The 15,196-nt window shown below is 39.9% G+C and overlaps 1 protein-coding gene across 1 annotated transcript in view; it reads left to right on the top strand.

Moving 5' to 3' along the window:
* The window catches only part of SMG1 (SMG1 nonsense mediated mRNA decay associated PI3K related kinase), a 72,959-nt gene that overhangs the window by 13,390 nt on the left and 44,373 nt on the right, over positions 1-15,196 (top strand). The window contains exons 4-16 of the mRNA XM_083413273.1: positions 394-530; positions 2,310-2,368; positions 3,651-3,864; positions 4,852-4,977; positions 5,067-5,139; positions 7,963-8,060; positions 8,538-8,711; positions 9,308-9,532; positions 10,439-10,540; positions 12,037-12,306; positions 13,094-13,224; positions 13,814-13,975; positions 14,826-14,944. Of these exons, the coding sequence (XP_083269399.1) occupies positions 394-530; positions 2,310-2,368; positions 3,651-3,864; positions 4,852-4,977; positions 5,067-5,139; positions 7,963-8,060; positions 8,538-8,711; positions 9,308-9,532; positions 10,439-10,540; positions 12,037-12,306; positions 13,094-13,224; positions 13,814-13,975; positions 14,826-14,944 (1,890 nt within the window). The remainder of the gene's footprint in view (positions 1-393; positions 531-2,309; positions 2,369-3,650; positions 3,865-4,851; positions 4,978-5,066; positions 5,140-7,962; positions 8,061-8,537; positions 8,712-9,307; positions 9,533-10,438; positions 10,541-12,036; positions 12,307-13,093; positions 13,225-13,813; positions 13,976-14,825; positions 14,945-15,196) is intronic.

The following is a 15,196-nucleotide window of genomic DNA, read 5'->3' as shown; positions in this document are numbered from 1 at the left end:
AAAGGGAAATTCTGTTTTTCTGGCAAAAAAAAAATCCTGTTGCTACAGTAGCACTAGGGTCACTGCTCAAAGTAAAGTAGAGCCCTATTAAATTTTTGCAAACTCAAAATCTCTAGCATTTTGTCATGATTACACTTTAGTTTATATAAATTGGGTATACTTTGTCTCTGAAAGTACTGCAAGAAGAGGCTTTTTCAATTGTAAGAATGATCCTTGGTCAATTGTTGCAGGTTTGGATTTGCTTCAGGGCTAGAAATCTTGTACTAAAGTTACTGCAAGTTGTGAGGTAAAGATGAAGTAAGCCTATTGCGTATATGCTGCTCCTTGGTAATTGTTCATTTTATACTTTATACTTGGATAGAAGCATACCCATGTGTAATATCTCAATTTTAGAGCGATCATTGTCTTACTCTGATGAGTCTCGACTGTCAAATCTTCTTCGGAGGATTACTCGGGAAGATGACAGAGACCGAAGACTGGCTACTGTAAAGCAAATGAAAGAATTCATTCAGCAACCAGAGAACAAACTGGTTAAGTATCTTCTGTTAGCAACATATTAAAACTTTGTTTCTCATATGATCTCTCTTGGGGCAGGTTTCTGGGTTGTAGGGGCAAAGAATGAAGGTTTGTCAGCACTGTCATTGGTTGCAGGATAACTTTGGCTCCGAATACTCTCAACCCTGCATATAAGCTTTCCTCACTGACTATATCAGATCTGAAGGAGGGAGCCAGCTGACTGTCCCCACAACTTTGATTTTTTTGGAGAGCAGTTAACTGGCCTTTCACCTTCCTTCCCTCCTTTGATAACGAGAACCTTCCCTGTTCATCCATGTCCCACAGATAGGAAGCAGTAGCAGCTTGCTTGCTTGCCAGAGGGAAGAAAGAATTTCTGGCCAGGTGACTTCATCCTGGTGTGACTGACTTTCCATGGCAGTTGGAAGGAAGGAAGTAAAGATCAGCTGTGCTACGGATAAATGAAGGAAAGGGACTGGTCTTGAGGGTCCCTTTTCCTTGTAGTAAGAAGTTACACTGAGAATAATATACATCAGCTGGCAGGCAGTGGGAGGGGGCTGTCTTTCCTTGGAATGGGGAGGGTGGGGGGACAGCAGTTTTCAAATACTCTCCAGTTTTTCAGTCAGCCAGTTTTTTTCCAGAGGGAAATTAGTTTCCCTGTTTTCACATAGTCACTCTTTATGAATAATTAGTTCTAATCTGAGCCTCCTCAGGCTACTCTACAAATCTAATCAAATATTAGTTTAAAAGATCTCAAAATTGTTTGGCTTGAAGTTGTTGATGTATTTCAATGATGTGTTAATACTTTAGCCTGGAGGGCTGGCTTCTGCTGAAACCAAGATGCCCAAGAACTAGCTTGTTGGGTCAGAGGAGGAATGGCTATGGTGATAATCTCTTTATTCATTGCCTTATGCCAAGATGGTCTCAAGAAATCAGAAATAAAGTACATACCAATATAAAAAGAAATTAACTTTTATTTCTTAGTGACCATGTGCAAACCTTGACAGTTAAAAACCACCCCACATATCTGGTGCAGGCAGTGCTGTATGAGCTGCTGCTTCTGATCTATTGGGTACCCCATGTGGAATGAGAATCCTCTGTGACTTGAATAGGGAGGAGAGCCTAAAAGTGGCATGGACAAGGCAAGAAAATACTGGGCATCCTTCCAGGGTAACATCTATTTCAGAAGGGATGGGGTGGCGCAATAACTTGAATTGTGGGCCATCACTTGACTGTTGTTGATTTGATTAACAAAGTTTCATCACAATTCGTAGTATAATTGTATTTGGCAGCTATATTTATCAAAACATATTTTACCTGTATAGCTTGTGGTTAATGCAATTTGCTTGGACTATTTTCCAATAGCTTGGTTTGATAGTTGTATCTCTAAAGAGGTGTCATGCATAACTTCGGATAGACTTGCACTGAAACTTAAGAAAAATGGGACATGGTTGCATCCAGTTGCTAATTTTAACAGAAGGTGTTAAAAGCGACCTATAAGTGAAACAATGACTGCTTGCGCTGCACATTTTTCATCAAAGTCTTCATGGATATCATGAAGGATGTTTTTAGTGTATCTAATGTATTCTTCATAAATTAAGCACTATTGCACTCAACTTCCAGTAAAGCAGTCACATCAGTGCTATGAACAACCAGGAATGATATATAGTAGCACTTTTTGGGGGGACAAAAAATAGGATGGCAAGCAGTGCTTTTTATCTTTCAAATGACAGAACAATCTGAATTTATATTACAATAGCAATTATTTTAAAAGGTGTATATGTTGGCTATTTCAGGTGCTTGTTAAACAACTGGATAATATCTTGACTGCCATACATGATGTACTTAATGAAAGGTAAGTTGGGCTGATGCATTCCTGAAGTTAGTGTATTTGTGGCCAGCAAGCCAGGTAACACCTTCAACCTGGAAGCTGCTGCAGGAGGGACAAAGCACTGTTCATATAAAAGGGAAACAAGCAGCATCCTGCTTGCTTCTGACCAGCCTAGCCCAAATGTCTCATGATTACTTTTGGAAATCAATAACTGAATGCTTAGTTTGACATCAGTGGGAGCATACCATGTTTTGAACCTGTTGCTAGGCCAAGGAAGACATCATCAATTCGTTTAGGATTGATGCAAGCTTAGCACTCCTGAAGCAATTAAGAGGAATTGATTTGGATTTGGTATTGCCCCAGTATCGAGGCAGATGTATGGCACCTCTGATTTGCTTTGGAGATTGGCTTGAATTCTAGGAAGTGTACTTCATTGCATGTTTCCTCTATGGTCAAACCTCAGTGACTGCTTTGCAGAGTATGCTATCCATTCTTGACCCCCAGTTATTGTGGGTTGGGTTCAGAGTGAGCTAAGAAGTGTGAGTCACAGGTATATATTTGCATATCTATTTGCTGATACGTCCAGCCAAAATGAAACGGGGACAGAGCTGAGTCTGATGGAGACCAGTGAAATCCTGTGGAGCATACAGAATTTCAGTAACTGCTACTACTAGACATAGTAGTTCCTGGGCTGATTTAGAATGGAAACTGTGGCAAGAAATTCTGAGCTGGTGAGATAGGGGAGAGACAGAAGGTAAAGAGAAGAGTCCTTCCTTCCTCCTTGTGTCTCACATTGAACCACACACAGCACTGCAGTGTATAGAATCCATAGAAAACAACCTTCCATGCTCATGCTCCTTATCTGATTCCCACTTGTATGTTGGTACCCCCACAACCCCAGGCAATATGCTGGCAGGTATCCATGAACAAGTAGATTTGTGTGAACAGAAATACTTGGGTGTATTCGAATGTTCATCTGTTATGAATGACGTTTTGATTTCCGTGTGAGAGAGTCTTTGTGCTTGTAGATGGAGGGGAAAGCACAGGACAGAAGGGAAGAGGAGACATTTCACCCCTTTTGCAAATGCCTTCAACATGCTTAATCTTCAGGTTACCACCTGTGAGTTGGATGGGAAGAGAAGGGAAGTGGAAGGAATTGATAGCAAACCATGTGTTTCCACATTAATGGAGAGTGCTAACCAGATCATAGCCATTTATTCAAGTCTTTATTGTCATCATTTGCTAAATGTCTACTTTTCATGACTGAAAATCCTTACCACTACTTTTTCTTTTTTCATAAATGCAGTAGCAAATTGCTTCAAGAACTCAGACAGGAGGGAGCTTGCTGTCTTGGACTTCTTTGTGCTTCTCTGAGCTATGAAGCGGAGAAGATCTTTAAATGGATTTTTAGTAAATTTAGCTCATCCACTAAAGATGAAGTTAAACTTCTTTATTTGTGTGCAACTTACAAAGCACTGGAGACTGTGGGAGAGAAGAAAGCATTTTCATCTGTAATGCAAGTAAGGATAAAAGTTAAATTGGAGCATTTTGGCTTTTCAGATACTGAATCATTTTCTGAAATGAAGACACTGAAATTTAAGCAGGCTAGCATATTAGCACATTAAAACTTCATTTTAGATATTGGGCATAATAAACAGTTTCAGAACTTTGTGTACCTGAAATCCATAAGTGTTGAGATGTAGATTTGATGCATATTTTAATGTGCATTTTATAATGTATATTTTTAAAACTGTTGATTTTATTTTATATATATATTTAATGTAAATTGCTTCCAGGTTTTGATGATAAAGCAGCTTATGAATCTTGTTAAATAAATAAATGTGCTGTAGTAGTCTGCTATAACTGATTGGTCTCCTAGCTCAGTATCATTACTTTTCACTGGTAGAAGCTGCCCGTCAACAGAACTTTAAACCAATTGTGGAATGCTCCAAACCAATTGAGACTACTTTCTGATCTCAGAGCATCTCCTTAAAGGCGTGTGATGTCCACATTTCTGTTTAACCATGAATTAAAATTACTAGAGTTGATTAGTGTCTGGGAATGATGGTAGAAAAACTGACATGATGGGCAGGAATTATTCAGTGGTGGAGACTGAAATTTAGAATTGGGGGAAGATGAAGGGGCAAGTGGGTTATATAAAATGAGTGGAAAAATCTAATAGTAGGAACAACCCTTTGTTTTCTCTCAGTTGGACTGAGGTTCATAAGAACCAGCATCCCTCTTGCCAGTCCATCCAGACCCCTCTCTCCACCCCTGTAAAGCATGTGTCCAACATAGACTGAAAACCAAAGCAGTGCTACTCGGAAGCAGTTCTACTGCTTCATCTGCAGGCATTTCTACATGTTGTTGACAAGATAGATTATTTATTTAAATAGTAGTTACTGATTCACTTCTGTAAATAGCCTGGTTGTTTTTTTAAAATATATAGCCTGAATAGTTTTTGTTCAATATGGGTTTTTTGGGTGCACACTTTTTTTTTCTTAAAGCTCGTCATGACTAGCCTGCAGTCTATCCTTGAGAACGTGGATACACCAGAATTGCTGTGTAAATGTGTCAAGTGCATCCTCCTTGTGTCCCGATGTTACCCTCACATTTTCAGCACTAACTTTAGGGTGAGCACCTTTGCTTCTCTTTCTTGGTTTTAGATCGGTATTGACACATGTGCTACAGGTGGATTAATTTTTCTGTATTGCTTTCCAAGGACACTGTTGACATATTAGTTGGGTGGCATATTGATCACACTCAGAAACCTTCTCTGACACAGCAAGTGTCTGGTAAGTCTTAAAAAATAAAATTTCATGTGATGACCTTAATAGATGTTTTTGGCTTCCTTCTGGAAGGTGAAGTGTTATTACTAGTGTATACTTCACTTTGCTTATAGTGGAATGAGGAAATGGTATTAGCCACAGGGATTCGGTTAAAACATGAATCTCTGGGCTTGTGGGAATTTTGAGAAAATGCTGTTGGTATCACTGTCTTTGATTGCTTTCCTCCTTGCCCTTCTTCATTACCCGGTCAGTCTCCTTCCCTTCCTCCCCACCCCAGCAAGTGTGTGTGTGTGTGTGCGCGCGCGCACACACCCACCCACACCCACAAACACATTGCTTTCGTAAGAAGTTTGGGTAAATATCAGAGCAGAATTAAAATGGACACTCTTCCTTTGTGTCCCCACAAAATCACCATCATATTAGAGCTGAACTGTGACAGACCTTACAGTAAAAATCATAAATCCGGTTCTCGCCTGCACAACAAACATTGATCTGAGGCCCAGATCCTCATGGATCTTCATGATTTTTACTTAGGATGCCTACAAGGTGACCTATGATTTAATGCAGGTTTTGAAGGGATTTATTGTAAAATAATAATAATAATGAGGATACATGTTTTTGTTCCATGACAGTGGTGGAAAGCACCAGAACTGTGTTTTTTTATAGTTTAGTTAATGGAAGATGGAAGTGATTTATGGTGGGGAACCTGTGAAAAAATTGTGTAACTTCAAGAGAATCTGCTTTACTGGAGCCACTCTCTCCCCCCCCCCCCATTTTCTTTCCCATTTCCGAGATTCTTCAGTTTTTGCTTCTGCCTTCTCTTTCACTCTGCTTTCTGTACAACTGCTCAGGGCATGATCAGAGCCTTGAAAAGCTCATAAAACTGAAAGAGGAAGTAGGGGAGAATAGCACTCCTCTCTTCATTTTTAGTTGCTATTGAAGGCATCACTCCTTCAACTTCCTCCTTCAGCTCTGTATGCTTTTCAAAGCAGGAAAGGTAACTAACTACTCTCCCCACTTCTTGATGAAGGGTGCAATGGGTGTGTGGTGAGCATGGTTTTATGTGCGCTAGGAGAGCTCCTCAGGGGCAGCACATTGGCAGCCCCAGTGTTAAAAGGAATGTCTGGCTTTCCTAAATTTGAACATTTTTATCAGAATCAACTTGTTGGAAAATAAAATAAAATAAAATAATAAAATAAATTAGTGGCATCATACCATGGGAAGATGATCTGGTTTCCCCAGAGGTCTAAAGCTGGCTTTCTATCAAAATTGTATAAACCAGTTTGGTTTAATTTATACCTATTCAAGGACCAATAACTGAACTTGGGGCAAGGGCAGAGTTAATAAGGTGTTCTTTTGCACATTCCCATTTCTTGCAAATACGTTAACAATGAATAATGGCATTCACATACAAGAGGGAGATACAGGTAGGCTCAGAGGAATTCAAAGTTTGCAGAAGTAATGGAATGGAGAATCCTGGAAAATGGCATAGGTGGCTGGAACCGTGAACAGGAGCATTTCATATTGCAAGTGTCCCCCCCCCCCCAACAATTGCATATGAGAAAGCTTCCTGCCCTCTCTCCCACCCACATTTCACATATAGGGCATATTCATGTTGCAACTATTTTGCTTTTTTGTTGTTCATTTCATTGTGGATCTAGTTTTGTGGAGACCTCTCTGAAGTAGTGGCCAATCTTTTCCTATTTTTTTAGTAATATACACCCCCACCCCATAAGACCATAAAGTTGCTATGTGTCAGTAATTGTGCATCTCCCTCAGTAGGCTCTTTCTTCTTTTAATGGAATGCTGGCTTCTGATAAAGCCTTCCTTCCTTAATCCAATAGCCCTGAATTTCTCCAGTGTTGTATGTTGTGTCCCTTATTGCAGATGCCCCGTGTCCCAAGCATACCCAGCCCCAATGAAGAGAAGTGTTTGAAAGTTTAGTTTTTTATTGGCAAAGCACTTGATTACACCAGCTTCTAAGGTGCAGCAGCTTCAGCTGCTTCTGTCACTGTAAGCCCCTCCCTGTCCCTGGAGACAGTGGCGGAGGGGACAGAGGAGATTCTCACAGCCCAGCTCTCTCTGGGACTGTCACTTCCACCTGTGCACCTTCCTGCAACTCTTTCCTCTCTTCTTGTCTCTGACTGCCTGTACTTTCTCTCTTCTTCCTTCCCCTGGCTCCCCCCCCCCCAACAAATTGCTGGCTCCCTCCCCCTGGATCATCTCCCTGCCCCCCCACCTCCTCTGCCCACCCCTCACACTCCTGCCTGTCCCTGACACCCTGCTACAAAATGTCCTTTCTTTCAGAATATAGTTACCTGGCAACCTCATTCAATTCTGTAAAGTTGTTTTTAACTAATTATGAAATGAAAGATACTTTATTTAATTTCCCAGTATTGAGTCACATCCATACCATGGCTTTTAAAGTATGTGGCTTCGCCCAAGGAATCCCGGGAACCTCAAGTTTATCCATCACAGAGCTACAATTACTAGCATTTTCAATAAACTATAGTTCACAGGATTATTTCGGGAAAAGCAGTATGCTTTATAGGTTTATGGTGTGGGTGTGGCTTTCATTAGGTAGAATTTGGCCACAAATGTTCTCTGTTGACTATGCCTGGCTTATGCATTCTTCTAAATGAGTCATCTTGCTCTGTTTTGATTTTCCTGATAAATGTAACTGATGTTATAAAATTACCATTGTGTAGGATTTATTAGAGCTGGTTGTTTGTTGTGTGTACACTTCACTTTTAGTTGACTTTGTTTCTGAGTAAATCAAGTGTACTTTTGATCATAACTTTGTTTTTATTGGTTTGGCACTTTGTACAGGGTGGTTACAGAGCCTCGAACCATTTTGGGTAGCTGACCTTGCATTTTCTACCACACTTCTTGGTCAGTTTCTAGAGGATATGGAAGCGTATGCTGAGGTAATAAAATGTTGGTCTTGATAAGTGTTTAAAAAGGAGCAGGATATTGGGTATTGTTGGATATTGTGTCTTCCCTTGCATATAAACAATAGGCAGAATAGATCAGCACACTTTAAAAGCATTGTAAGGGTCGGGGAAAACCTGTTTGAACATATGAATCTTCAGTTTTCACTCAAAGCTCATTTTCGGTGTCTCCTATATTGAAAGAGATGGTGTTCTAGAGGGTTGGTGCTACCATAGTGAAGGCCTACTTCCAAAAAATAATCAGACAGCCGACCAAAGATAGTAGAAGCAAGGCCATTTTTGAAGGTCTTAAGATTTAACAGCTAAGCATCATAGCTGCCAAATAGCTGTACCTTCTGGAATATGCCTATGTTAGCATAGAGATACAGTATCTTGCACTGTGGGGTTAGAATACACAAAGCTTGTAGTTGTGAATTTGCATTGGGTATATGCTAACTACATTTCTTTATGTAGGACCTTGGCCACGTGGCTTCTGGAGAATCGGTAGATGAAGATATTCCTCCTCCTAGTGTTTCACTGCCCAAACTGGCAGCACTACTTCGAGTTTTCAGTACCGTGGTGAGGAGTATTGGAGAACGATTCAGTCCCATTAGAGGGCCACCAATTACTGAAGCATACGTAACTGATGTAAGGCTTCCCGTCTTTCATGTTGCTTACCTAAAAACCCTTTGTGGCAGTGAGCCCCAAATTGAACAGGAATCTGATAAGCTTGTTGCCTCTTCTCCTTAATTGTTGTCACCCATCAGTTGACATGCTGGGTGCTCCCTCTCCAACCTTTCTGTTGGGAACATCCCTGCACCACCAATGTGTAATTCCAGAGCATCAGATGTCACTGGATTAAAACTCACTGTTCCATACTTAGTTTCAATCAGCAGAAAAGGACTTACGCAGAATACCTCTGTGGGACACATTCCAGCCAAAATTAACTATCTTCAACTCCTGTTTATTTCAGTGGGATGAGGATGTGCTTAGATCTTTTCTGTTTAAGCCTCTGGAAGATGCAGTTGTGCTTAACTTTTGCATTGTGCCCTGTGTGCTGTCTGTACTTATGCCACCAGACTTTAAAATCATTTTCCATTTTGATGTGCAGTAGTGGTTATTAGTATTTTCTAGTGAAAGCATGTGGCTGGAATGACTCCAGATGGTTGTGCAGTTTTAGCCTCAGAGGAACATGACAGCGCTCATCTTTCAGTTAATTGTATCTCTTTCCCCTCTGTTTTCAGGTTTTGTACAGAGTAATGAGGTGTGTGACAGCAGCAAACCAAGTCTTCTTTTCTGAGGCTGTATTGACAGCTGCCAATGAGTGTGTTGGTGTCCTGCTTGGTAGTCTGGATCCCAGTATGACTATACACTGTGACATGGTCATCACTTATGGATTGGATCAGCTGGAAAATTGTCAGACTTGTGGTACTGATTATATCATCTCGGTGTTGAACTTACTGATGCTGGTACATACAGTTCTCATAATATCTCACTTTAATCATAGGTTTTTGTTCGTTCATTTGACAATTTAAGATTACGAGTGAGTGGCCAGGGAGACCATGCTCTAGCTTGATCTTGGTTTCTATAATAATTTTATGGCCTTGAGCAAATCACTGCTTTTCCAGTCCCACCTCTCCATCTTTAAATGAGGAGAAAGGTGATTTACCTGATAGAGTTGTTTGGAGGGGTAGGAAGGGTTTAATAGCATTTTAAGGATTTAAGTACTTTGTAAATTATGGGATCACTTCTTATGCCTGTATTTTTAAAAGCTTACAATTTCCGAATGCCAAAATGTTGATGCTTGTTCTAAATATTGGCTCTGGTGCTAGCAGCCATTGTGGGATTATATAATTCCGTATCCTTTACCTACCTAGGCGGCATTCATTAACGAATGGCTTAAGTCCTCCCGATAGGCAAGGAATCATGTGACTAAGCTTTTGTAGCTAACTGTGGCTCTTTAGGGGATGGGTAGGTGCCTATGGGGCTCTTTAATTCTGGTGGTTCCTTCCTGTCTGAATTTTTCTGGTCTCATAAGCTGCAATTCTGGTATGCCACGGATTTCTTTTGTCTGTCATAGTTGTGGCACCCTGGGCAGAACAGATACTAAAGCTTAGTATGAGTCCTTGCTTCTCCTTGGTAGAGGGAGAATTTAAGCCATTTGCTTTTGGATGCCTTGTTCACCGTGAGAGAGAAACCACCTTCACAATAAACACCCTGCATACCTTTCTAAGTTGCCAGTGGAAAGAAGAAATCTAAAATTGCCATTGGCTAAATATCTCAGCAAGCTATCAATGTTTTTCAAAATATGTATTTGAATTAAAGTGAAGATTTGACAAGTAAAAGTATAATGACAAGTCTTCTTCTCTGTCTAGATTGTTGAACAAATAAATACAAAGCTTCCATCATCATTTATAGAGAAATTGTTTATACCGGAATCAAAATTGCTTGTACTCCGCTACCATAAGGAAAAAGAGGTAAGCAATAAATGGTTACCTTCATGCCACAATTGTTTAGATGCACCTTTAGATTTTGCATTTTGATGTTAATTTCTAAATTAAAAGAAAGCACATATGTACATGCCCTTTAATTTTACAGCTGACTCAGTGTGAGTAAGCTGTTCTGCATGGTTAGTAGCTCAATTCATGCATCATGCCCAGTTAGTTTGCAGTGCTGCTCGAATTGACAAGCATAACTGTGGCCATTGCTCCATCTCTGGAGGCTGTTGTGCCTAGAAACAGGAGTGGACTTAAGAAACCAAGTGCTAAGCGAATGGGAAACGAAGGCAGACAAGCAGCTCTAGAGCATGCTTGGCATATTGAGCTGTTGCACTTGACAAGGCTCTTACAGGAGTTTTGTACAAAGGCCACAATATGCTTGGAGCATGCTTTGGGTGAAACAACTTTTTATTTTTAGGAGGATGGAAAACATTTTTGTTTGGTCTTGATTTTATTTGATTGCTTCTGTGCTAGATATGAACGACACTACTCGTCCCCTCCCTCTGCATCTCTATAACACACAGCTTGCATCATTTGATAGATCTCCCCTGACTCTCTGGAGAGGCTTTTTGGGGTGAGGGTGGTGATGGGTTGCAGCATGGAAGAGGTTATTGAAAAGACTGGCTGCCTTTTTTGCGTAAAATTGGATACAACCCATAATTGACACTCTTGTCGTGGTCCACAGGCACTTGGTGAGCCTTCTCATTAATGAGGCTATGAATCAGTCCCGTATAAACCATGAACAGATTTTATGAAATAAATAAATAATGTTTTAGTGCTTTAACTTTTGTATGTTTTAAAGTATAGTTGTGATTTTTTTTCTTGATTTCACTGTTTTATTTTTTTGTAAACCACTTTGAGGATTTATTTTTTACAATCAAGCTGTGTATAAATTTTATGAGTTGAATAAATAAATATTTCCATCCATGATCGCTTATCAAGGGTTTTACATAAGGGTGATATGAAACACAGAGTAGGCACACTGAAATCGATGAACCACTTGCTTAAGGGGGGCTGCTCTGAGTTAATTGGATGTTGTTGTAAATCCTTATGCCTTTCAGCAGTGCATATTGTAACTCCAGTGTGGGCATTCACTTCCAATAACAAAGACTCTTTCAGCTGTGATTATAGTAATTGTGGTTGTTCCAAGGAAACATATTTTGTTTATTACTATTTTTATTTTTTTAAAAACGCTGCTAAACCACTCCATCCATGCTGATGCCAAGAGTGGGCATGGATAAAAATTATAACATTCCACAAAGAACAGTACAGTAAAAACAATCAACTATCATAAAATTAAAGGCAAGTAAAAGAAAGTTTAAGAACAGACTAAAATGCCAGATTTATTTTATACTTGTACCATAGTACTTACCTTCAACTATGTTAAGGATTGTGAAGAGTGGACAAGCTATAGAAAATGTGTAGTATGCAGCTCCAAACCTTTGTGACATGCTGAATTTCTCTTGTTTCTCCAGGTGGTTGCAGCAGCACATGCAGTGTATCAAGCAGTACTAAGCTTAAAGAACATTCCGGTTTTGGAAACAGCCTACAGGTTGATTCTTGGGGAAATGGCATGTGCCTTGAACAGCCTTCTTTGCAGTCTGCAGCTTCCAGAGGCTTGTTCTGAAATCCAGCACGATGCTTTCAAGAACCATGTTTTCGATGTAGCAAATGCAAAATTTGTTGTTATATTTGACCTTAGTGCTCTGACTACAATAGGAAATGCAAAAAACTCATTGATTGGAGTGAGTATCTTCTACAGTATAAATATGAATGGCAATTATATTTCTAAGCGCTTACATCTTAGTGGCTGTTTTAAATTTAAAATCTGGTATAGCATCATATATATTGTCGTGTCATTCACTGTGCTCCATTGAAGGACAACCACACATTTTTACTTGGGTGGGGAAGCCCTTCCTGGGTTAGAATGGTTTAACAATCAACTTAACTCTGCTGTAGGAAACCTTAGCCCATCCAGATGCTGCTGAACTACAACTTCCATCAGCCCCAGCAATCATGGCCAGTGGTCAGGGATTATGGGAATTTTATTTCACCATCATCAGGAGGGCCATTAATTACATAGTCACTGTAATTAATTAAAATAGACATTATCTTTGCTTTATTAGCTGCAACACAGGGTCATATGTAAGTACACAGTGGGGAGGAACACACAATTGTCTGTTTTTCCTCTCAGTGCTGCCACATATGAAGAGAGAGTTCACACACTAGCTGAAGTCACTTTGCTCTTTTCTGAATAAAACCATTTAAGATCACTTTATGGTGTTTTCAGTTGTGGAAAATGTCCACTATCTCCTGTCCCATCCCCTTTTGTCCTTGTATCACACTTTACAAGAAAACTTCTCGTTATTGCTCAAATGTTAGTTTACTTCCAGTATGGTGATTAGGTAGCAGTTGTGAGGACATAATCATGCTTTTAAAAAAACAAAACAAAACAAAAACTAAATGAATAATAGACTGACAGCAATGTAATTTTCATAAATATTTGTTCTTTACTATTGCTTGCTTTGGCAGATGTGGGCTCTATCTCCAACGGTGTTTGCATTGCTGAGCAAGAATTTGATGGTTGCGCATGGCGACATAGCAGTTCACTTTCCTGCAGTCCAGTATGCAGTGCTCTACACCCTCTATTCACATTGCACCAGGTGTGAAGGCATTCATTCCATAGTGTAAATGATAAAATAGCAGCGATATATCAATTCAGGGACCAAATGCACTTGCTTGCTTTAGTTGAACAATGGAAGGTATTGTTAATACCTTATCAGTGTACCGTGTGCAACACAGTAGGTGCTGTTGTACAATCTCCATTCTTTTTAATGGGTGTCCCCTCACAAACCACAGTCAGATAATGGTGGCTGTGTTAGAAGATATCTGTTGTATTGTACTTTTTTTTTTCATGAGTGATAGTGAAACCTCTGCTCTTGGCTGAGGTAATTTCTTAAAATGCTAAAAAAATATATCAGAAAGCTACTGAGTAAAATGGGCAGTATGGAGTGTTCCTAGTGAGTTCTTTAAGAGAGAAAGAGAAGTGAGAGGATTGGGTTACTGGGTCTAAAAACTTTTTCTAGTTGCAAGAGAACCTGGATTGGCAAGCCTGAATGAGAAGCGATTCTAGGTGGCAGTGAAGCAGGGTGGGGTTTTTTTTTTTAACATTATGAAGCTGCAGCAACATGTGACATTAACCCTGTGTGTGGTCACCAGATAGTAAACATTTAACTTTGTGTTGATCTCCAGGCATGACCATTTCATATCTAGCAGCCTCAGCTCTTCCTCTCCTTCCTTGTTTGATGGGGCTGTTATTAGCACTGTAACTACAGCTACGAAGAAACATTTCTCCATTATACTAAATCTCCTGGGACTTTTACTTAAGAAGGATAACCTTACGCATGATACCAGGTAACTAGTGCTTTCTCCCTGTCCAAAGAAGACGTGTCTCTGACAGAATGATTGGTACTAATTAAACATCAGCAGTATATTTATACATAAAAATGAGGGAATGTGATGCATTTATGTTTCTCATAACAGTTTGTGGAATTAGTTATGCCTTGCCAGAAAGCAGCTCCTTAAAAAAAAAAAAGTTATATGCCTAACTACTCCAAAGCAACTCTAAAACAGCCAATTTTGTCTAGTACATTCCACATGGGCAGTTTTACTCTATGTTCGTTTACTCAGAAGCAAGTCCAGATGTTTTCAGTGGAGCTCATTCCCTAGTATGTGTTCATATTCTATGTAAACCGCTTTTAGAGGTTTATATGATTCAGCAGTATACAAATGTGTTAAAAACTGCAGCCTTACTTTGTAAGTAACATGCATTCTACTCAGTTCTCCAGTGATAAAATTAGATAAAAGTTTCTTGCATTACTAGTGAAGTGGATATGTCTGATATTTATGTACCAGGTCACTCAAACCTTGTGTTCTGTGTGTCATCTTAGAGTTGGATCCAGACTTGTCCTTCCATAAACATACAGACCCCTTCAATTTATGGAATGGACTGAGATCCAGCGGAAGTGGGTAGGGAGAGGTTCCTCTTTCCCTTTGTAGCTCTACCACCTCACATGCTGTTAGGGGGAGGGCATTGCAATTGAACATGGGGGGGGGGGCGGGGGGGAGGGAAGAAAATGTTAAAATCTCCTCCCCCTCCAGTGGGAGCAGAACTCCTTTCATGACAAGCCTAGATCAAGCCCAATAGGATTAGAAATCTTAATTTGTAATTATCTAGAGTAACTGTTGTGTAATGTATTTCTAGGAAACTACTAATGACATGGGCTTTGGAAGTGGCTGTCCTAATGAAAAAATCAGAGACATATGCACCACTGTTCTCCCTCCCATCTTTTCATAAGTTCTGCAAGGGACTTCTGGCAAACAGTAAGTGGTTTATTATTCCGCTTAGCGTAAGAAATGGATAAAGTCAGTTCCTTCCAATTCTGTTGTTCATGCTTTGGCTAAACGCATAGTCAACCATTTTTCCAGTCCAGCCTAAAATTCATTTGCTAAATGGCAAATTCCGGAGGTGTAGGCATTTTAGTCTGTTTCAGCAAAACCAGTAAAGATATCTGTGTGCCTCCTTAAAGACTAATACATTTTATTATGCTTCGGTGCTTTTGCTAAGTTTTTAGG

Source organism: Podarcis tiliguerta, assembly GCF_965153285.1.
Source record: "Podarcis tiliguerta genome assembly, chromosome: 14".
Classification (NCBI taxonomy): domain Eukaryota; kingdom Metazoa; phylum Chordata; class Lepidosauria; order Squamata; family Lacertidae; genus Podarcis; species Podarcis tiliguerta.
Note: the sequence above shows the minus strand (reverse complement) of the source record. Positions and strands in the feature narration are given on the sequence as shown.